At 37.0% G+C, this 23,946-nt stretch overlaps 1 protein-coding gene across 2 annotated transcripts in view; it reads left to right on the top strand.

Moving 5' to 3' along the window:
* Positions 1-2,879: 2,879 nt before the first annotated feature.
* The window catches only part of LOC110450537, a 33,608-nt gene continuing 12,541 nt past the window's right edge, over positions 2,880-23,946 (top strand). The window contains exon 1 of one of the 2 annotated variants that reach the window (XM_021498102.1): positions 2,880-3,426. In XM_021498102.1, coding sequence (XP_021353777.1) covers positions 3,232-3,426 — 195 coding nt within the window. In that variant the 5' untranslated portion in view covers positions 2,880-3,231. Of the gene's footprint in view, positions 3,427-23,066; positions 23,303-23,946 lie in introns of those variants that run through there. The other variant, XM_021498103.1, reaches the window with a different exon arrangement.

Raw genomic sequence — 23,946 nt, 5'->3', positions numbered from 1 at the left:
TGACCACCTGACTGATTACGAAGGAAACAAGTACATGAGGAGTGGTAGGAGTGCTCATTTGATGTTCGCGTTCGCATTTATAACGTTAGCATTTTTACTGTGATGCGATCTCATTTAACGCGTCAGAAAACATGATAGTTTATCTCCCTTTTATTTACACGACAGATATTTCATGATAAACGTAGCTAAGATTACACGAAAATAGTAACAATAGCAAGTTATTGAAAGAGAAAAAGGTAAACGCCTTTCGTTTGAGAGAGCATTTGCTTCGTCATCATGTTTATATACTGTTCCTATGAAGTTCGTTCCACTTTGCTGCTTTACGTTTTGTATGTTATATTTAAAAGGATCTGTGCTATACCGGTTTGTCGTTGTTTACAAAACACAAAACATACACTGTTACCTGTATTATGCTCTAAATACAATAGCTAAAATTAAAGGTAAGATACAAATGTTATGCCGAGCTAAATATAATGTTGAATAATAAAACACAAAACCACGCACTACTACAACCGGCATTAGAGTAACGTTTGGCGACATACTAAGGGTGATACAAGAGAGAATTGTTAAAGGACAAGAAAGAAAAAATGGACATTGTAATACATTAGGGGTACGTCTAGTAGCTATTAAGTGTATGTAAATACATAATATGTATCTTGATATTTGAGGCGGACTGACTACCGGGCTAGCACATGACACATTGATTAAATGATTGATATTAAAAGAGACAAAGGGAAAACAATTTGAAGAAATCAAACATGTATAATCTTACTCCCTGTGGGCATTATGGGTGGATTAAACAGGGTGTCAGACTACACAAGTTTTATCTGGAACAGTTTACAGGTAGAAATGTTGGATACCAGAAAACTCAGGCGTCAGATTGGACAGGATGTGTCAGAATACATTTTTATTATTAAAAATCTACGACTGATGTTTCGTTATTGAACTAAGCATTAGTTATGTATGCGGTACTATGCATACATTCTAAACAATGGGTGATCTTTTTTTTTATCAAAATTTGCAGTATTGTATAATAACAAAGATCCGATGTTATGCGAAAACTCGAACGATTCAACATTATTTTCTGATACTGGAGGGTTTGAGTTTTATGTCACAATAAAAAACGCGATACTACGTAGTTATTTAAATGATGTGGACATATATCGGGCTTTGTAGTTAATTGACACATACGCTAGAAAAAACATTAAGTGATGACCGATTCTGTATTTAGAAACCTTAATTAATATTGATATTCGATAAACCCTCTGTTTTATCGTCATAAACGAATGCATACTATACTGTTTTCTTCACACTCTATATTTTGAAAACTAACAGATTTAAAGATTAACATGCAATCTCGTTTTGCGTACAGCCCAAAAAAATATCCGAAAAAAGCGTAATTAGATTCATCGTCAGGTACTTCGTCTTTGTACATCGCCCATCGTCAGGTACTTCGTCTTTGTACATCGCCATCGTTAGCTATGTTTTATTGTGACGTCGTGTGCTGACGTATTAATTGATGTCGTCTGTTGACGTATATAAAAATAATCTTTCTTTTGACGTCCTGTGTTACAATATACATATACATTGTATTATCATTGTCGGCATTTGTTGACGAACATCATGAGGTACTCTGTTGTAACGCCATTTGTTGACGAACATCATGAGGTACTCTGTTGTAACGCCGTTTGTTGACGTACATCATGAGGTACTCTGTTGTAACGCCATTTGTTGACGTACATCATGAGATACTCTGTTGTAACGCCATTTGTTGACGAACATCATGAGGTACTCTGTTGTAACGCCATTTGTTGACGTACATCATGCGATACTCTGTTGTAACGCCATTTGTTGACGTACATCATGAGGTACTCTGTTGTAACGTCATTTTTTGACGTATATCATTAGGTACTCTGTTGTAACGCCATTTGTTGACGTATATCATTAGGTACTTTGGTATGACATCATTTGTTGACGTACATCATGAAGTACTCTGTTGTAACGCCATTTGTTGACGTATATCATTTGGTACTTTGGTATGACGTCATTTGTTGACATACGTCATATGACTCTTTGATGTGACGCCATTAGTTGACGTACATCATTCGAAACTTTGTTTTGTCGTCCTTCGTTGCCGAACATCATAGCCTACTTTGGTGTGACGTCATTTTAGACGTTGTATATGGTGGAGTACTTTCTTATGATGTCGTATGTTGACGTAGTACTTTGTTGTGGTGTCCTTCGATGACGTACATCATTGGTAACTCTGATGTGACGTCATTTGTTGACGTTATATAAGGTTGAGTACTTTCTTATGATGTCCTTTGTTGACGTACGTCATTAGGCACTTTTGTGTGACGAAATTTGCTCACGTACTTCATTAGGTACTCTGACGTCATTTGTTGGCGTTATATACAAGTGAGTTCTTTCTTGTTACGAAGTATGTTGACTTTCATCATAAGCCACGCTTTAGTTACGTTTTATAATCATGCTGCTGAGATCGCATAATGAGTTGTCTCTTATTACTATTTTTGCCATTGCGCACTGCTACTGGTTAATCTCCAAACCTCCTAAAACATATACCTCTAGTCCACATGTACCAAGCTCAGCTCTTTTATATAGTAAACTTTTTCATTTATAATTAACTGACATGTTGTCTGCCGTGTTATTGACATTAGTAACTTTGGACCTTTGAGACACTTAACCCTCCTGATCGAGATAATCCTGTGTGACACCATTAGTTACTCTGTGTATCTTTATTTAAAGTAAGACAAACACTCCAGTCATTGTCTTAAGAGAAGAATAATACCCGGACAGGTTGTCAAGCGCCCTGTCAAACCAACCACGGAAAATAACATAACGCAGTTTAAAGGTCAGCCTGCTTTCCGATGTCACGTGATAGATAAGCAAGTCAGTGTCGGAACCTTTAACGTAACCGACTTTGAGTAAATACGGGACAGTCCTCATGCATACAGGTAGCTAAATCTCAAGTGATTTAGTGTCCATGTTAGCATCCGGAGGTCTTCAAGTATCATCACTGTTACAACTACATAAAGTGAAAGGGGGTCTATTGAAGACTTCGTGGATAGACGTGAAGAAAAGCAAGATATTGGACACTTTAACTACAGTTGCATAATGCTTAGGGAGTAATTTCAGTTCTTTTAACAAACAAGTGAATTAACAGAATATTGTGGACGCTATATCGTTTTGAACTTGAATACATGTTTCTTGATGATTGTATCATCATTGCTGAAAGGCCAGCAGCATAATCTGACAGAATACCACAATAACTCTTATTGGGATAAGGTTTCATTTTCGAAGTTACCCATGAAGGTTGTTACTGTACAAAGTGCCGTGGAGCGGCATCCGTCGGAGACAAACTTCGACATGTTCACGACCAACGACCAGCCGGAGCTGAAGTTAGAGGTACGTTGATCTGATGTCTGGTGTAGACGGTGGGGACTATATCCGTTTAAGTTACTGACCAGACGCCCAATCATTGACCATTTCCTTAACAAACCCTGTTTGAAATTGTGCAATGCTTTGTGACTTTTTCATTTCTGCAAATAGTAAGCAATCATTTAAATTTTACGTTTTTTGAAATTAAGTTACTGTACACAGTTTTATGGTGTTCTTACCAAAAAAAAACAATTGTTTATGCTGTAACACATTGTGACTAGGTTACATTACGTTCATTTGTTTTATGCTGTAACCCATTGTGACCTGGTTACATTACGTTTATTTGTGTATGCTGTAACCCATTGTGACCAGGTTGCATTACGTTCATTTGTGTATGCTGTAACCCATTGTGATCAGGTTGCATTACGTTCATTTGTGAATGCTGTAACCCACTGTGACCTGGTTACATTACGTTCATTTGTAAATGCTGTAACACATTGTGACCAGGCTGCATTACGTTTATTTGTGTATGCTGTAACCCATTGCGACCAGTTACATTACGTTCATTTGTGTATGCTGTAACCAACTGTGACCTGGTTACATTACGTTCATTTGTAAATGCTGTAACACATTGTGACCAGGCTGCATTACGTTTATTTGTGTATGCTGTAACCCATTGCGACCAGGTTACATTACGTTCATTTGTGTATGCTGTAACCCATTGTGACCAGGTTGCATTACGTTCATTTGTGTATGCTGTAACCCATTGTGACCAGGTTACATTATGTTCATTTGTGAATGCTGTAACCCATTGTGACCAGGTTACATTACGTTCATGTTGTCAGGTCCGAATTATGAATTCTCGGTGCCCTAGGTCTTTATATTGACATCGCAAGAGCAGATGCCAGGAAATAGTTTGGAAGGCTGTGAATATAAAATGAAAACGTTAAAGATGTGGATGACAGAGAAACAAATGTATATTTTTTATAAAGGAATGCGTGTTTACAAAGCCTCCGAGATAACCAGTACTTTTTTTAATTTAATTTAATTTTACAAAAGATTGAAAATGAAACATTAAATTGATTATGTTGAGATATTCATATAATGGAAATTTACATTGTTGCCCAACGCTATATGCAGTGTGTCATTCGTCATTATTTGATAGCTTGTGCATCTATATTTGTAATGCCGAGTCGAGCCTGGTGTAAACTAAAGGCATAACTTTGTAACTATTACCAGTTTAAAATTTCCGCAGAATCCGTTGTATGTATTATCAGCTCCGTAATATAGTTTTTGTCTCAAAACGAAAAAAACATATATTCGAAAAAAATAAAAATATATTACAAATGATACAATCGGATTTGTAACTACAAGCCATGCGGATAGAGGTATCACGACATGGTTTACTCCTCCGGAATTAGCATTGCCAGGCTGTAGAACTAATTTAATGTGCAATACTGTTCTCATAACGATTTTACTGATTCTAAATGCAACTTTAATATTCGTAAACATGCAACTCATTTCAATTTTGTTGTCATTTGAGCGAAGTCGGTATTTAGAGGAATCGCAGCTTTTCCCCCCATTTTCTGTGTTGTTTTGTTTTGCAGGTTCTTGAATTTCTGAGTTATAAGGCACAAACAAACGTTCACAAAGGTATTTTGTTAAAGCGACAACAAAAGGTTTCCATATTTGTTTTCCTTAGATAAACAATGTACTTGTTTACGTTGACCATATTTTCCTTTCAAAGTCATATTTAATAATCTCTACTTTATGTATATTTTATATTTAAAATTACATGCGGATCTCAATATCCATAGCACGTTACTAGAAAAATACTGCTTCTTTATTCTGCGAATAGAATATGCAGTGAAAACAAGAACAGTTGCTGTTTATCAAACTCAATAAATCTCTACTACCTGAAGAGGTTTCCCACAGAACGAGATAATTGGATAAAACGTTTATTTGAATAATAGACGTCCGATTATCTTACATGTATTAGTTTATAACGAGCTATTCAATAGATAACATAGACAGATTGCATTATGTTGATCAATGCCACGCCTGACGATATCTATCAAACAGACGTCATCAATGAGGCAATATATTAAAAAATAAGTGTTATTCTGCTTTGCAAAATAATGGAATCTTTGTAGGAGGCCAATATTATGCGACGTTCTATCAAAACATGGAACACATTCACTATTTTACGTCCACAGTTATTTAAATTCATCAGACATTTAAATGGATATCAGATTTAATGTCCTATTGAAAGTCGTTCTACCTTTCACGTGTTCGAAAGTTTTGTCTGTAGGCACATAGCTGTCCGATTTAATGACGAGAACTGTGTGCATTGGGATAAGAAAAATGACAAAGACTTGGCGACACACAGAACCAACAGATACCTAATAGAACCTCCGAGATTGAACCCTAATCCGCGAAGAAATCTTGATTTATTATCAGAATTATCAGAAACAGAGCTAGTCTATAAAGCTGTTTTGCAACGGTTGTGATATCGTCATTAACAGCACATTTACTCGATTTATGTACCGTTTTATCCAGATACATATATTTCAAGATAATTCTCCCGAAACACCAAGGAGATGCGGAAGAGCGTGAGCAGAAGAGAAAGCTTCGTTATTATTTTACATGATATATTGGTCATTATAAGACAACGAGTAATTCCACGGTAAATTCTTCAATGTGATTGTGGTTCTCGAGGCAATTAAAAGACCACTTCAAACTAGAATAGCTGTTTTAATGCAACGAAAAAGACTTTATCTAATATTTAGGTACTCTGTTTCATGAACCTAAATACCAAACTATCTGAATTGTCACAAAAATGTGTAGCCAGAGACGGCAATTAAAAAAGTAACTGACACGTTTGACGACAAATTAATATCCCACTAAGGAGGACACACTCTAAAGAGGACTTAGTGAAGCAGTTCTGGTAATGAATACGTCTTTGTGCTTAACAGTTCAAATATCAATCTCACAATGATATTGTAAATTTATGATGTATACTCTATCCAAATGAATTCACATGCCAGTCCATGTGACTTTAGCCGACAGCGAGCATTGACAGGACTTCCAGGAAGTCCGCTTTAGTATTGAAATCAACCATAAATGTTTCACGTTTGAAATTTAAAACAAACGCTTAGGTCAATATTGCACAACATAAATAATGTCTTCCAATTGAATAATTTCGAACCTTAAAAAGTCAACGCCATTCATTTTTTGGGGCAATTTCTAGTAATTTACGAAATAAATTGGTAGACATATGAGCATTTGAAGCTAAATAATTGACGCGGAATCAAACGGTTACACTATAAAGTAGTATCTCAGATAACCTGCTGATTTAGCAGGCCGTCAGTTAATCCGAAGGGCGTAAATTAATTGACTTTGCTTGGGAATTTGGCAGCAATCCAACCGAATCATTGACGGCCTGAAAGACCACCTAACCCTATGGCATTTTATCTACCCAGTTATCTCCCCTGTAGACTCCCACCGGGGTCTGTAACAAAACCATATCAGACATTGATCAATTCAATGGTGGTAGGAAGCCTTCAGCATGCCTATTATATGTATTATACAATGGTTGTATAAGTACTCTGTATGTATTGGTAGGAATTTTGTATTTGCGATTATGCATAATTAGCTTGCACAAAAGGACATAATATACTACCATGTCTTCGTATGCATTGTATTCAGAAGGACAAATTGTGACCTTCACGCCAGAGTAACATAAGACAAAGAAGGCAAAGACAATAGCAATCGAATAATATTCAATCACCCCCGTTGTGTCCTACAAGTATGTTAGAAGGTTAAATTTCAACACAAGTCGATTAATTAAAGGTACGTCTTACTTTTGAACACAGATTATGTGTATCCGATTTCTAAATTACAAGGCCACTTACGTCCAGGAAGAAAGAAAAAAGGAATGGGAACCATTGACATTGATATAGCATTACTAATGAAACTTTTATGAGTCATACTCTATCGATAAAGTGCGATTTAAAAATACGCGAGATACATTTTACAGGATTGTTATTCGAATTTGAAGTATCAAAAATGAAAACAGTAAAGCATTAACGGAAGTTATGGGTGCCGAAATAAGGCCCCCTCAGTTGCTACACTTTACTGATGTTGCTACCCAGGAATTGCAAATAATGCACTGTATCAGGAAGAATAATACTTTGTCAAAGGAAGAAACCTTAAACTTAATACTCTTTTATGTCGACTTCTTTAACATTCAAACAGGGAGAATTATGTAAATAGAAAAAAACAGCTTAGAGGCTGACTTCTTTCTCACTATTATACCTTATGCAGTGCTATAATTAACTTCAATACACAAAACATCAGAATACCACTTTGAGAACATTAATCATTCTTAACACTTGTCAATGACTTCATTTTGGTAAAACTGACGAATAAAGAATAAAAGTATGTGAAGGTATGGCCACAATAATGATACTAGTATTTGATGTTTTCGCTAGTATTATTTTCCTTTTCTTACATGTGGCGTATTCTAATATTCTGCTCTTCTTTTTTGTTTTGTATTTACTAAGGTTACGTCTGGATAGTTGCCCTTGTTTAACGTTTTGATATTGTCTATGTGCAATTCATGTCGGGTGAGTCATCGATCTGTTATTGCAGAAAACCTGCTAATAAGTACGGTACAAGTCAACAGAAGATAACATCTTATCTCCTGTAAGATCAAAGAGATCTGTTTTACAGGTGTAGGTACAATGTATGAATCGACAACGGTACAACTGTGCGTTGTGAACAGTAACAGAACAGTAAGGTTAGAAGACACACCACTAGACTATGTGTAAGTCCCCCGAGGCCACTTAGAGACCCCTCACTTCTGTGACAGTGGATAAGCATTACTGTTTTTAATCGAGATAACGGTAATAAAACATGCTTCCATTGGTCACTCTACTGTCATGACCTATACATGTGCTTTGTGAGTGGTTTCCTTGGTTGCAATACCCCTTTAAAAAACCGATGCAAAATCAATCACCTTTTGAAGAGAAATCACCCCTTAAAAATATAAGTTTGCGTAAAAAGATATTAATATGAATGGTATGCGAAAAAGTTTTCCCATCTGCACCAATTCTAAACCTCGCTATTTTAAGATATAATATACATATAAATCTATATGTAAGGATAAACATGCTAACGTACAATCACTTGTTGGTGAGGCCTTGTATAACGTGTACTAAAAAGGCTAACATACCTTTAATCCTATCTAACGATAGCTTAATTAATTAAAGACAGAAGACCGTATAATTGTAACAGCAGTGAACTCTCTAACAGCCCGACCCGGACTCCAATCAGGGACGTCTAATGCAAACGAACAATCCAGCCAACCTGAGTTACCCGCTCTAGCTGACCCAGTCGCGATCCACTTCAGATGTGATGGTCATAAAGAACCAGTGCTTGTTTTAGGGTCATTTACTATCATTCTGTAAACAAAGTTCTCATTGGTATTCCGTACCGGCCAGTTAACAACTTTGTTTATTTTAATATGTTTACAGTTATATTTATTATGATGTTTCTAGACCAATAAAAGGTGGAATGTTTGTTGATAACATGTTTTGGTTTAAGTTTAACTTCGGAATAAACACGCATGTATACCATCACCTTTGATTCGTAGGATCATTAGAGTTGGTTGAACAGTATTTAACGTCTTATCAACAGATTAGATCATTAGAGTTGGTTGAACAGTATTTAACGTCTTATCAACAGATTAGATCATTAGAGTTGGTTGAACAGTATTTAACGTCTTATCAACAGATTAGATCATTAGAGTTGGTTGAACAGTATTTAACGTCTTATCAACAGATAAGATCGTGGAAAAGAGGAAAAAAGGAAAACACTACTCGATTTTCAAACTGTATACATTATACATGTACCTTATATTAGTAAGCGTAGAATCGGGAGAGGTGCGCTGTCTAAATAATTAAACAGCCAGCCAATCATACCTGTTAGTTGATACTTCTCCGGATTATATTTAGTCCGAGTAGATAATGGTATATCGGAAAAAAGTACAATGAATGAGAGGATCAAGATGGTAGTTACTGCTATTTAGAAAGAATGAACATGTATCCATTGTATACCACTACCAGAAATGTGTGTTTGTGACGGAGAGCTACATGTCCTTCGTGTCAGCTTAGGACATGTTTTCCTGTTGATACCCGGAGGTTTGTGTGGGAATAACGAATAGCTGTATCTTTTGTTAAGCCAAATAATTGCCATTTCTCTTTCCGCTTCATAGGGGTCAGTGATGTATACTGTCCTGTTCATATCAAGGGGTTGTTGTTGAAGAAACAGAGATCGAGCTGTATTTTTTTCTTTCTGCTGAACTGACAAAGGTCTGTAACTGATGAACTGTTCTGTTACCCAGTGGTTGGATTTGAACTGACAAAGGTCTGTAACTGATGAACTGTTCTGTTTTTCTGGTGATGCCCAGTGGTTGGATTTGGACTGACAAAGCGCTGTATATCTAGTGTTGAATTGACTAACTGTTCTGTTTTTTTCTGGTGACGCACAGGGTTTGGTGTTGGAGACAAATCAGTGTATATTTTGGTATTGAACTGATGAACTGTTCTGTTTTTTCTGGTGACACACAGGGTTTGGTGTTGGAGACAAATCAGTGTATATTTGGTGTTGAACTGATGAACTGTTATGTTTATCGTGTAAGAGGATAGTCGGGGTGACGGTAAGATCACTAGGACTATAAACAAACTGATGGTCATCAGAAATTAGCCGACATAGTAAGCTTCAACCAGTAGTATTTATTAATTCAGTCACCTCAGTCGAACTCCGTGTTTACGGCAATAGTGACCCCGTGTCCTTTATGGATTGACCATACACGCAACCCTATAGCGGTCACGAAATCTATACTTGTAAAGTACAAACACGGTATCGCTTTAAACAAGCGTGTTTATATTCAGTATCTACCGTTAATTACTTAATATAAGTCTCACGGAATCTGATATTGGTGTGTGGAAAATTGTGTGGATTGGAAGGGATATTGTTTGTTGATTATGTTCCGTCCCCGTCCGTACGATTTTGGTGGGCATTATATAAATGTATAAATTATTCTAGATCACGGAATGAAATTAAATTTGAATGTTATAACCATTCATGTCTCGATATCTGGTCTATGCCTATAACATTTCATTAGGTTACGTCCTAAACAATAAAGTGAGACAAACAATTATCTACGTTGTATGTTGAGCTACACAAAGATAACATACCGGTTAAGATGAGCCAAGTATATATCGGATTCATGAAAGAATATTCTAATTAAAAGTAAAAGTGTTCTACAAAGAAACTGTTGTAATTGATCGTTCGTTCATCACCTTGGTAGGTGAACCTGTGAGGGGTAACTTGTCTACGGACACCAGCTGTGTACTGTATAGGGAATGCAATCGATCATTGGACCAGTGGGGTATAGACTATAGGATTGAGTATACCTTATACGTTAACGTGGTGTATTATTAAACCCGTTTTCGATTATAATTATTATTTATCACAAACACAATATGTATGACCTCACGGAGCCGGTGTCTGGGTCCCTGTCCCTGCTGTTAGTTATAAACGATACAGAATCCTAACATAGTTAGAGATTACTGTCCGTAAACAAAATTGTCCTCTCATTCTGTATTCAATTTTGAGCACGACTAGATTATTGATGTATTGGGGATAACAATTACTTTTTTAAATAATCAGCTCAGCGTTGACGTAAAAAGCTGTCTTTGCCTAACCTTGTGTGGTATGGTTGTACAGGTGTGTTAGCAGGGAACATAAAATCCGAGATAAATGAGGTATCGGGAAATTCATTTTATACATTGACTGTTTACGATATAGAGTACATAGATTTTGTAATTTAGTCCCTTTAATAAGGAAATCACATGGTGAGGATCTTGGCCCAAGCTGTCAAAACCTGGTTAGCATATACCGACACATCATGGTAATATTTCCTTTTTGTTTTGTTTATAAATCAGCAAAAATTAGAATAAATAATTCACATATATGATCTAAAATGATCGCCCGTATTGACAAGAAATGCATTTGTTTCTCTATTCCGTAGATATTTCTCATAATATTTTGATTGAAATGTCATTTTTTGTAATTAAAAAAGTCACTTTCACATATCCAGCTGTCTATGAAATATAAGACCCTGTGTTTTGATTTGTGACATTATCTTCGTATCTTTTCAATAATGGTAATTGTTGTTGATTATTTCAAGTACTGTGTGCTAGTTTCCTCTGCTTAAATATAATTATAATAACGTGTGTAAAACTTTAAAGTTACCATCAACATTTCGCTTAAATAATTTCTGTTTTGTTAAAATATTGTGATAATGTTTATATGAAGAGTGTACACAAGTACATTATGTACCGGCTAACTTTAAACAGTCACCTCGAGCTGATGTTATCGGAGAGTGCCGATAGACGAGTCCAGTTTAAACACTCTACCTGTCGGAGTGTTGATACCTGTCAGTCGCACAGTCAATAAATCTAACAGAGAGAGCAGTAGTGTCCAAGGCAGAATTCGATAGAATCAAACTCGAGGTAGATATTTAAATGCAATGTCTTGAATGAACGCCATAGTCTGACAAAGAAAAGGAAAAAAACTTACTAATGAGCTAATTACACAGGATACTTTAAATCAGAAAAAATACATATTCAAATATTTGCAGATGTTTTTGTGTGTGTATTAGAGAACGAACTTCAGTAAAATCAAACGAGTACACTGCATTGTAATGGTCCGGTCGGTATTTTGTATTTATAGGTAGGTTTACGTGCGGGCTTGTCAGGTTACACCCTATCTCTACATTACTTCTGAGGAGAGGGTCGTCCAAACTATTAACGAGGTTTTATTAGTATTCTACTCATTAATGTTTAAAAATCCAGAAGATTTGCGTATAAGTTCTGTATATTGTATTCGTGTTTGATGTATAATATATAACTTACAAAATATCCTACGACGCATTCTGCGTACGAGTGTATGCGTCATAAGGATCCCCTACCACTGCTAAAACTGTAACTAAGAATAGGTAACTGTTTCTCTATTATCACTGTACCTTTGATAAATAATTTCTGAAAAGAAACCGTACTTTGGGGGACTTGAATGAAAGATAATACAGATGAAATAATTATATAAACAGAATTTAATCAGCAATGGTGTTCTAAGTGTTAAACGTTAAGCTGCCAGACCGGGATTCGAACCATGAACTTCAGGTTATTATATACTATCGCTTAAACCGACAGTGTTTCCCGGTGAAGAAAAGGGTTCGGTACTAATTACAGTTATATCTAAGACGTTATTAAGGGGTTACTGTACATCATATACCGACACCACTATCTTCTATTTGATAGTGTACAATTTGATAGCACAATCAATTTGTTGCTGCGCCTGTTGGGAATTAAGTTGTTCGATGCAGACATCTTAACGACGTTTTATCCAGTAAGTGTTCATTGGTCGTACTACAGGTCAAATCAATGAAAACTCGTGTCCAAGTGTTAATCGGTCGTACTACAGGTCGAATCAATGAAAACTCGTGTCTAAGTGTTCATTGGTCGTACCACAGGTCGAATTAATGAAAACTCGTGTCTAAGTGTTCATTGGTCGTACTACAGGTCGAATCAATGAAAACTCGTATCTAAGTGCTCATTGGTCGTACTACAGGCCGAATCAATGAAAACTCGTGTCTAAGTGCACATTGGTCGTACTACAGGTGGAATCAATGAAAACTCGTGTCTCAGTGTTCATTGGTCGTACTACAGGTCGAATCAATGAAGGCTCGTGTCTAAGTGTTCATTGCTCGAACTACAGGTCGAATCAATGAAAACTCGTATCTAAGTGCTCATTGGTCGTACTACAGGACGAATCAATGAAAACTCGTGTCTAAGTGCTCATTGGTCGTACTTCAGGTCGAATCAATGAAAACTCTTGTCTAAGTGTTCATTGGTCGTACTACAGGTCAAATCAATGAAAACTCGTGTCCAAGTGTTAATCGGTCGTACTACAGGTCGAATCAATGAAAAATCGTGTCTAAGTGTTCATTGGTCGTACAACAGGTCGAATCAATGAAAACCCGTGTCTAAGTGCTCATTTGTCGTACTACAGGTCGAATCAATGAAGACTCGTGTCTAAGTGCTCATTGGTCGTACTTCAGGTCGAATCAATGAAAACTCTTATCTAAGTGTTCATTGGTCGTACTACAGGTCGAATCAATTAAAACTCGTGTCTAAGTGCTCATTGGTTGTACTACAGGTCGAATCAATGAAAACTCGTGTCTACGTGTTCATTGGTCGTACCACAGGTCGAATCAATGAAAACTCGTGTCTAAGTGCTCATTGGTTGTACTACAGGTCGAATCAATGAAAACTCGTATCTAAGTGCTCATTGGTCGTACTACAGGTCGAATCAATGAAAAATCGTGTCTAAGTGTTCATTGGTCGTACCACAGGTCGAATCAATGAAAACTCGTGTCTTAGTGTTCATTGGTCGTACCACAGGTCGAATCAATGAAAACTCGTGTCTAAGTGTTCATTGGTCGTACACCAGGTCGAATCAATGATAACCCGTGTCTAAGTGTTCATTGGTCGTACTACAGGTCGAATCAATGAAAAATCGTGTCTAAGTGTTCATTGGTCGTACAACAGGTCGAATCAATGAAAACCCGTGTCTAAGTGCTCATTTGTCGTACTACAGGTCGAATCAATGAAACCTCGTGTCTAAGTGCTCATTGGTCGTACTACAGGTGGAATCAATGAAAACTCGTGTCTCAGTGTTCATTGGTCGTACTACAGGTCGAATCAATTAAAACTCGTGTCTAAGTGCTCATTGGTCGTCCTACAGGTGGAATCAATGAAAACTCGTGTCTAAGTGCACATTGGTCGTACTACAGGTGGAATCAATGAAAACTCGTGTCTCAGTGCTCATTGGCCGTACTACAGGTCGAATCAATGAAAACTCGTGTCTAAGTGTTCCAAAACATATCTAGAATGCAGTAAAAACGAGGAAGGTACGAAAATAACCTGTATATCGTTAAAAAATTATACATTTTGTCTACAAGAGATAAGTTACTATTAAACTAAATGTAGCATTCCATATAAACTGTGACACGATAACATGACTCACCAGAAAAAGAATATCAAAAACGGAAATTGACTTGCTGGTTACATTATCGGTAGTAAATCGGTATACCATATATCATTAATTGATACGATTTAATTACCGAATGTGTTTTTATTGTAGTTATCATCTACAAGTATAATATATGTACATCAAATCTATCATTTTCTACATGAGTGGCTACATTTACTCCAGAAGTACATCCATTATTAACTGTGTTATTGTTTTACGTCAGCCGATATTATCGTGATACTTATTGTAAAGTAATGTCAGTGTGTCTACATGATTCATTAAACACGTCGGTACACGCACTGGTCATTTTAAATATCATGCTCAGTTGTGAAAAGCTTTGTTATCTTTGCACAACTTAACCATTATTCCTCTAAATAATGCACATTTCCCTCTGTTTCAACAGTAGTTTAGACAAGTTGGATGTCCACCATTTTGATCCCTAGCCTCCCCGTTGAGTCCTAGAGGGACAACAAAGCTGTATGATGTAGTGTGACGTTGACATACTGTATCTAGTAGACACTGTAAAGGAGCAACCACACGAGTACGTGTTACGTGCATTCACAGCTCTTCAAAAACTGTAAATTAACTGTTTTCTGAATGTTTACATTTTTCAATCCATTCCTATGATACTGTCTTCACCCGGTTTGATACCTTTATCTAGGCACGGCTGTTTAAAGTCTGACCAAGTTATTGACACATACTCCAGTGAAATATCTCATTTGTATTACTCTAGGTAACAATTAGCATTGCTAGGCTTCCCACACAATAATAATTACCAGGAACGTAGCGCTGACTCAAACCAACTTGATAATCTAATAGAATATTTGTCACCAATGTTCACGTTTTAAAAACCATATTTAAACAAGTAAGGTTTTACCCCGCCCATTCCGTGTCCCTTAAGTCGTCCATTAGATTCTCCCTAAACCTTGGATCAACTTAACACACGAAGCAGACTTGTCTTTGCGTTAAATTGTAAATATAATGTATATTGTAAATTATTTAGCTAACAATCATATTTACTTGCCTATAAGCACATTTGCGTTATTAATTTGTCAGATATTTATCGACTCACTCAATGTAAACTATTGCAACATGCTGAATGTACTAAACGTTTAATACTGAGCCAGGTGCAGACAACATGCTGACGACTCACTCAATGTAAACTATTGCAACATGCTGAATGTACTAAACGTTTCATACTTAGCCAGGTGCAGACAACGTGCTGAATGTACTAAACGTTTAATACTTAGCGAGGTGCAGACAACATGCTGAATGTTCTAAACGTATAATACTTAGCCAGGTGCAGACAATATGCTGAATGTACTAAGCGTTTAATACTTAGCCAGGTGCAGACAATATGCTGAATGTACTAAGCGTTTAATACTTAGCCAGGTGCAGACAGCATGCTGAATGTACTAAACGTTTCATACTTAGCCAGGTGCAGACAATATGCTGAATGTACTAAGCGTTTAATACTTAGCCAGGTGCAAACAAAATGCTGAATGTACTAAACGTTTAATACTTAGCCTGGTGCAGACAACATGCTGAATGTCCTGAACGTTTAATACTGAGCCAGGTGCAGACAATATGCTGAATGTACTAAGCGTTTAATACTTAGCCAGGTGCAGACAGCATGCTGAATGTACTAAACGTTTAATACTTATCCAGGTGCAGACAACATGCTGAATGTCCTAAACGTTTAATACTTAGCCAGGGGCAGAAAACATGCTGAATGTACTAAACGTATAATACTTAGCCAGGTGCAGACAACGTGCTGAATGTACTAAACGTTTAATTCTTAGCCAGGTACAGACAACATGCTGAATGTACTAACCGTTTAATACTGAGCCAGGTGCAGACAACATGCTGATTGTACTAAACGTTTAATACTTAGCGAGGTGCAGACAACATGCTGAATGTTCTAAACGTATAATACTTAGCCAGGTGCAGACAATATGCTGAATGTACTAAGCGTTTAATACTTAGCCAGGTGCAAACAAAATGCTGAATGTACTAAACGTTTAATACTGAGCCAGGGGCAGACAACATGCTGAATGTACTTAATGTATATTGTAAATTATTTAGCTAACAATCATATTTACTTGCCTATAAGCACATTTGCGTTATTAATTTGTCAGATATTTATCGACTCACTCAATGTAAACTGTTGCAACATGCTGAATGTACTAAACGTATAATACTTAGCCAGGTGCAGACAACGTGCTGAATGTACTGAACGTATAATACTTAGCCAGGTGCAGACAACATGCTGATTGTACTAAACGTTTAATACTTAGCCAGGCGCAGAAAACATGCTGAATGTACTAAACGTTTCATACTTAGCCAGGTGCAGACAACATGCTGAATGAACTGAACGTTTAATACTGAGCCAGGTGCAGACAACATGCTGATTGTACTAAACGTTTAATACTTAGCCAGGGGCAGAAAACATGCTGAATGTACTAAACGTTTAATACTTAGCCAGGTGCAGAAAACATGCTGAATGTACTAAACGTTTAATACTTAGCCAGGTGCAGACAACATGCTGAATGTACTAAACGTTTAATACTTAGCCAGGTGCAGACAACATGCTGAATGTACTAAACGTTTAATACTTAGCCAGGTGCAGACAACATGCTGAATGTACTAAACGTTTAATACTTAGCCAGGTGCAGACAACATGCTGAATGTACTAAACGTTTAATACTTAGCCAGGTGCAGACAACATGCTGAATGTACTAAACGTTTAATACTTAGCCAGGTGCAGACAACATGCTGAATGTACTAAACGTTTAATACTTAGCCAGGTGCAGACAACATGCTGAATGTACTAAACGTTTAATACTTAGCCAGGTGCAGACAACATGCTGAATGTACTAAACGTTTAATACTTAGCCAGGTGCAGACAACATGCTGAATGTACTAAACGTTTAATACTTAGCCAGGTGCAGACAACATGCTGAATGTACTAAACGTTTAATACTGAGCCAGGTGCAGACAACATGCTGAATGTACTAAACGTTTAATACTGAGCCAGGTGCAGACAACATGCTGAATGTACTAAACGTTTAATACTGAGCCAGGTGCAGACAATATGCTGAATGTACTAAACGTTTAATACTTAGCCAGGTGCAGACAATATGCTGAATGTACTAAACGTTTAATACTTAGCCAGGTGCAGACAACATGCGCCACTTAGTGTTAGACATGCATCAGTGTGCATGAGAAAGGTACCGATATATATATGCACACATAACCATACTGGACGTAATGACCATGATATTGCAGATATTGCATTTTAAAAATCAATCGATGTATGGATTATAACTCTGTCTGCAAAATCGAGATAAATTTAAATGGAATACACCTTCCTAAGTAATTTGATATCTCACAAGTTTCGCACTGGGAGAGGTAAGCAGAACGGGTAGATCTACCGCTCTATTGTACGGGCTAGGGGTGTTTTACCCGCTCTGGTCTACAAAGCAAATAGCTATATATATATATATATGAGAGGTTATGGCTGACTTCGGTAGCTATACTTATGAGACCCCTTTGAATGGGTTCTCTGTACCAAAGCCCACCCGTAAATACTTTCATGGGTATCAGTTGTCAGGAGTGACATATATAGGGCGACCACAGAACTCTCCGTGCATACCCACTTGTCATTGATTTACTGTTATATAGGGCGACCACAGAACTCGCGTACCCACTGGTCATTGATTTGAGTGAAAGGCTCTGCAGTTTTACTGTTACAACTGCATAATTTGAAAACATTCTTTTATTTCCTTTCTCACCACTTCCGTTCCATTTCCGTTTTAGTTCAACTAAGTATATGTATATATGATAACCATGACTAGGATTTCCTTTACGAAATGGCAGCTGTAATACCGTATATTATATTTATATACATTGTATATGAAAAAGAAAACAAATTAAAAAATAACTCCTGTATATTCTGACTAGCTACTTAATTTGATATGATGGACCCACCAAGTGTCCGATAAGACAGGTTGTAAAAAGACACGCTGTCTAACTCAAACATAATGTTGGACCCCACAAGGTGTCGGATTAGACAGGTGTACACAATGTTGCGTTGTTGTATTGCTCTGTTAAGAAGTACACATAGATCAATATGGTAGACCATATATAGATATATGTATGTATATCTACACAGTTTGTTTACGAAGATGCTTTCGTACTTTACGTGGGATGTTTTCGTACTTTACGTGGGATGGGTCTTCTTGGCTAGTGGCTACGATCTGTTAAACTTATCTATGTTTTTAAGAGACGTCGTTTGTATCGGAATCCTATCTCTTTGTTACAATGGTATACAGACAAACATTTCGAACAAAACATTATTCCAATGACGATCAGACTAACGCTAAAACCACACTGAACAGGAAAACATCCTGGAAACAATGGCATGGCGACATTAAGAATAAGATATACGTTTATAAAAACACCATAAACAAAAAATGCATTGTTTGGGTGTCTAAATAAGATTAAGTTCAAAAGTCTCGAATAGTGTCACAATAACAAACAGGTATGTTTTTCTTGAATAAAACTAGCGCTCGTGATCCGCTTTGGAATTTAAAGTACATAATTCAAGATCTTCTTTGTTGGGAATTTCATATCTACAATGTGGAGGGATTGTAAATAAGTGATTTAATAAGCTCAGGATATCGGTGTATTAGACCTTTATACTGTAAATATTTATCTCCATCCTGACACGTACATTACTGTGTAGGGACAGGCCTTGATACTATAAGAAGGCAATAACATATATTGAAGTAAAATGTGGTGTATTGTGCACATTTTAGTACATATAACCGGTGTAAGATGTGGAAAACAAAACGCAGTCTGTGTGGCCCGTGATTGTTAAGGTTGACTACTGAAGAAAAACCGTTGTTTCGTGTTACTGCATTATTAACACAGACGTAAATGAAGTATTTCGAAACAGGAGAAACAAAGTTGATAATCCGATAAGTGTTTGTTTGTTTTTACTCGACCGCTCCTAGTTTTTTTTATGTATTTTTAAAAGAATGCTGCTTGCTTTCGTCTACCCACCCACAGAAATTGTACAATTGTTAACTCTTAACCCCTGTTATCCAGAGGAAAACTCATATTCATATACTACTACTGCCTCTTAGCCCCCTGTGGGCTCGGGCAAAAATCCTAACCTTTTCATGGAACAATAATGATGATATGTTTTAATGATGAATATTACCCAATTAGCACACCATCGTTCGCTCTTGTCCTCTTGAATATTTCTTTTGAAGTCTAGTTTGAGGAGGAAAGGTATCCCTGACTAACAGTTTGAGCACTGCTCCTCCTATGCCAAAATGATGTATGTTTGATATTATTTGGGAAGTATGCGGGTTGAATGAGAAGAAAAGGGAGGACATTTTACCACGTTGTGTTACTCTCAACCTATCAACATATACATTGCGATACAAGTAGTTCGACAATATGGACTCCACGTGTTGTGATGTTGTGTGAGCTGGACAGCGATAAAGTAGTTCGACAATATGGACTCCACGTGTTGTGATGTTGTGTGAGCTGGACAGCGATAAAGTAGTTCGACAATATGGACTCCACGTGTTGTGATGTTGTGTGAGCTGGACAGCGATAAAGTAGTTCGACAATATGGACTCCACGTGTTGTGATGTTGTGTGAGCTGGACAGCGATAAAGTAGTTCGACAATATGGACTCCACGTGTTGTGATGTTGTGTGAGCTGGACAGCGATAAAGTAGTTCGACAATATGGACTCCACGTGTTGTGATGTTGTGTGAGCTGGACAGCGATAAAGTAGTTCGACAATATGGACTCCACGTGTTGTGATGTTGTGTGAGCTGGACAGCGATAAAGTAGTTCGACAATATGGACTCCACGTGTTGTGATGTTGTGTGAGCTGGACAGCGATAAAGTAGTTCGACAATATGGACTCCACGTGTTGTGATGTTGTGTGAGCTGGACAGCGATAAAGTAGTTCGACAATATGGACTCCACGTGTTGTGATGTTGTGTGAGCTGGACAGCGATAAAGTAGTTCGACAATATGGACTCCACGTGTTGTGATGTTGTGTGAGCTGGACAGCGATAAAGTAGTTCGACAATATGGACTCCACGTGTTGTGATGTTGTGTGAGCTGGACAGCGATAAAGTAGTTCGACAATATGGACTCCACGTGTTGTGATGTTGTGTGAGCTGGACAGCGATAAAGTAGTTCGACAATATGGACTCCACGTGTTGTGATGTTGTGTGAGCTGGACAGCGATAAAGTAGTTCGACAATATGGACTCCACGTGTTGTGATGTTGTGTGAACTGGACAGCGATTCCATCCCTTTGACACCAAGCATTTCCCCCTTGGAACACAACACAATACTACGTAAACATAAAGATAGGCACACACTTAAATCATCTCTGAGGAAAAAGACATATAGTGATAATGTATAACAATAGACAGGACAAATGTCCTTGATAAGACCAGATGAGATTCTGTCCAATAATCCCTTTACTCGATATGTTACTGTCGTATCCTTACTTCCTTATTAGTAGATGTCTCTCGACTGTTGCTAGACGATACATAATGTACTAGACTAGACACAATGTGTACTGGAGTAAGACCAATCAATCCCAAAAGTCTATAACTATAGATTTACGATACATAACAAAGATTACACACATTATTTCTGTCTGGGAGAATCCTGTTTTACCCGGTAAACAAATAACTTTATCAACTTCCTCAATAGAAGTGACCAGGAGGACGGTGAAGACAAATATCTAAAATGTTAAGTTAAAATAACGAGTCCTTCCTTTATTGTATTTCTAGTGATTATTTAACGTCACAGAATAGCAAAATCTGCGGATGGACTGTCAATCCAGAGGTTGGACGCACATTTTGTAATCGTGTAGCTGAAATTCATGCTAGCACGGTTTCAGTGTGAAATACTTTTTTTTTTCTTTTTCTATAGTTAGCAAACGATGTACATTCGTATCGTTATAAAGTGTTATCTAGACGACTGTCCTTTAATGCTGCTTTGCGTACATAGTGGAACAATTTAGGCATAAATTGTCCTTCTTATAAACTTAAATACTATTCTAGAGATCAAACTGAACTAAATGCATGTAGTCATATTGTACCGAGAATCTTTACTGACCTTGGTTTTTTTATTTGTTACTAAATTTGTATGTATGTGTTTCCTTAACTTGTATCTCCAATGATGTTTTCAATAAAACTTCAAATAACATCAGATCAGTTCTATTTATCGATGGTCTGTGTATTGTTACACGTGCTATATTTGCCTACTTACGTAGACCTATTGACAGGGAGTTGATTGTATGTAGGATTACCTGAACCACCCATTACGTCACACAGACTTCCATTACGGAAACCACATTGTATAATAAACATCAATACTAGTGCTGGTGACCAATCAAATCTCGTCACAGTCGGTAATAGGATTATGAGTTATATTAATACATGTAATAATATCCAAGGCATCGTATTTGTCATACAGGATAGTTTCTTTTCTGACGTTTTAATTACATGTACGATGACTTACACTCGAAATAATTATATCAGATAAAGCGAACCACATTTGTATTGCCTTTCATACAATGACAAGACACTATGATGTCGAGATGAACATCCTACCTCTCAATAAGTGATATTACATGAGTAAATACGCAAATAAATGACGTTGTGTTTTTTCACTGTCTAACACTATAGTCATTTGAAGATATACTTTTGCTGTTAACAATTGTCATTGATAAAGATCAGGATAGTATCAATCTAGCAGATCATCATCAATCACGCCAGAATCAATCGTAATCCTACTTATACACAATTATCGCTAATTATTGATGATCACTGACAAGTCAATGTCGTGCATAATGCACGTGCGTGACGCCGTACTCAGATACATGTACGTCACAAATTATTGAACAAACGCCATTAAACTGTGACTTACCTTAAATGGTAAACATGATGCTGATCATTTGATATTGCCTTATTAGCAGTCTCCCCCACAGCGCTTGTTGTTATGATTGCCGCCAACGATAAAGAAAATCGATTCATCCCAACAAACACCACAACTTCATCAATAGCCCACGAGCTGCCAGAATACAGCATGATGTTATGTATCGGAAGGCAAGCAACCAGTCCCTCCGAAACGGACATCGCCGTTCTGTAGAATATATTCATGTATACTGATCTGTGATGTTAATGATTGGGATGCATTGATTGGATAGAATATATGTTTATGTTTCTAACTTTTGCGAACATTGTCTTTTATACTGCAAAAGAACAGTAGTATACACTGCGACCAATTACACTGACAGTTGTGGAGAGTTGGATTCCATGTTATTTACTTGACGTTATTAACAACTACTCAATTGATAATATGTACAGGTGACGGATCGCTTCTACTTCATTACAACTTTGAAAACAATTTGGTGAAACATTTCGGAATTTGTTTTTGTGCTTGAATTTGCTAACAAGATTGATGAACGGCCCCTATGTTATGGTTTGACAAGGACTATATAAATATATATTGAAGTCTTGGTAGTATCGTTCCTTATAAATTGGAAGCTATATAATCTGCACAGAGACATAAATACGTTACGTATACTACTTATCAAGGATTATTAACGCTTGCGCCGCCACCATGCTCGCCTGCACACATCAAGAACCTGACCAGCTTACTGCTGTAATGAGCAATAATTTTGTGGAAGAGGTAAGCTGTGAATGTGTTGTAATGCTTTAAAGTATTTTGATATTATAGGAGGCAAGGTAGTCTAGTGGTAGGACGCCGGGCTCGTCACCGAAGGGTTACGGGTTCGAGTCACGGCATTGTGTTGTATCTTTGAGTAAGATACCCTACTCCGCTTGTTCCAGTCTACTCAGCTGCAAATGAGTACGTTGCCGGGCAGTGCTAGAATTGATGAATGCTAGCGGTGAGCGCCGAAAAGGCAGCACCGGCTGTTTGTTCCCCAGGGAATTGAGACAGATACTGGCTGGTTACAAAGGCCCTATACCCACGGATAATAATCTGTGAACGAACCACTTCTGTGTCATCGTTGATATTCGTTTAACATGTATTTGTTTATCGACAATAATTTCCGCATAAATCAAATTAAATCGGTTTTCGGAAAAGAAGTATGTTGGATTATATGTCTCTGTTTATTAATGTATTACGATGTATGATATATCGTTTGAAGTATCGAAATTTACAAACGTCAAATTGAAAGGCGATTTAAAAATAACGTCATCAATGAATGATGTATCATGATTCATTTCACAATATTGAAACGAAATCTAAACGTAACTGTTGTAATTCAAATATATACATAGGTAAAGAAACGTTTTCTGCATTCCAAA

This window comes from Mizuhopecten yessoensis, unplaced genomic scaffold, assembly GCF_002113885.1.
Source record: "Mizuhopecten yessoensis strain PY_sf001 unplaced genomic scaffold, ASM211388v2 scaffold5303, whole genome shotgun sequence".
In the NCBI taxonomy this organism is placed as follows: domain Eukaryota; kingdom Metazoa; phylum Mollusca; class Bivalvia; order Pectinida; family Pectinidae; genus Mizuhopecten; species Mizuhopecten yessoensis.
This window is presented reverse-complemented; position numbering and strand designations above follow the sequence as displayed.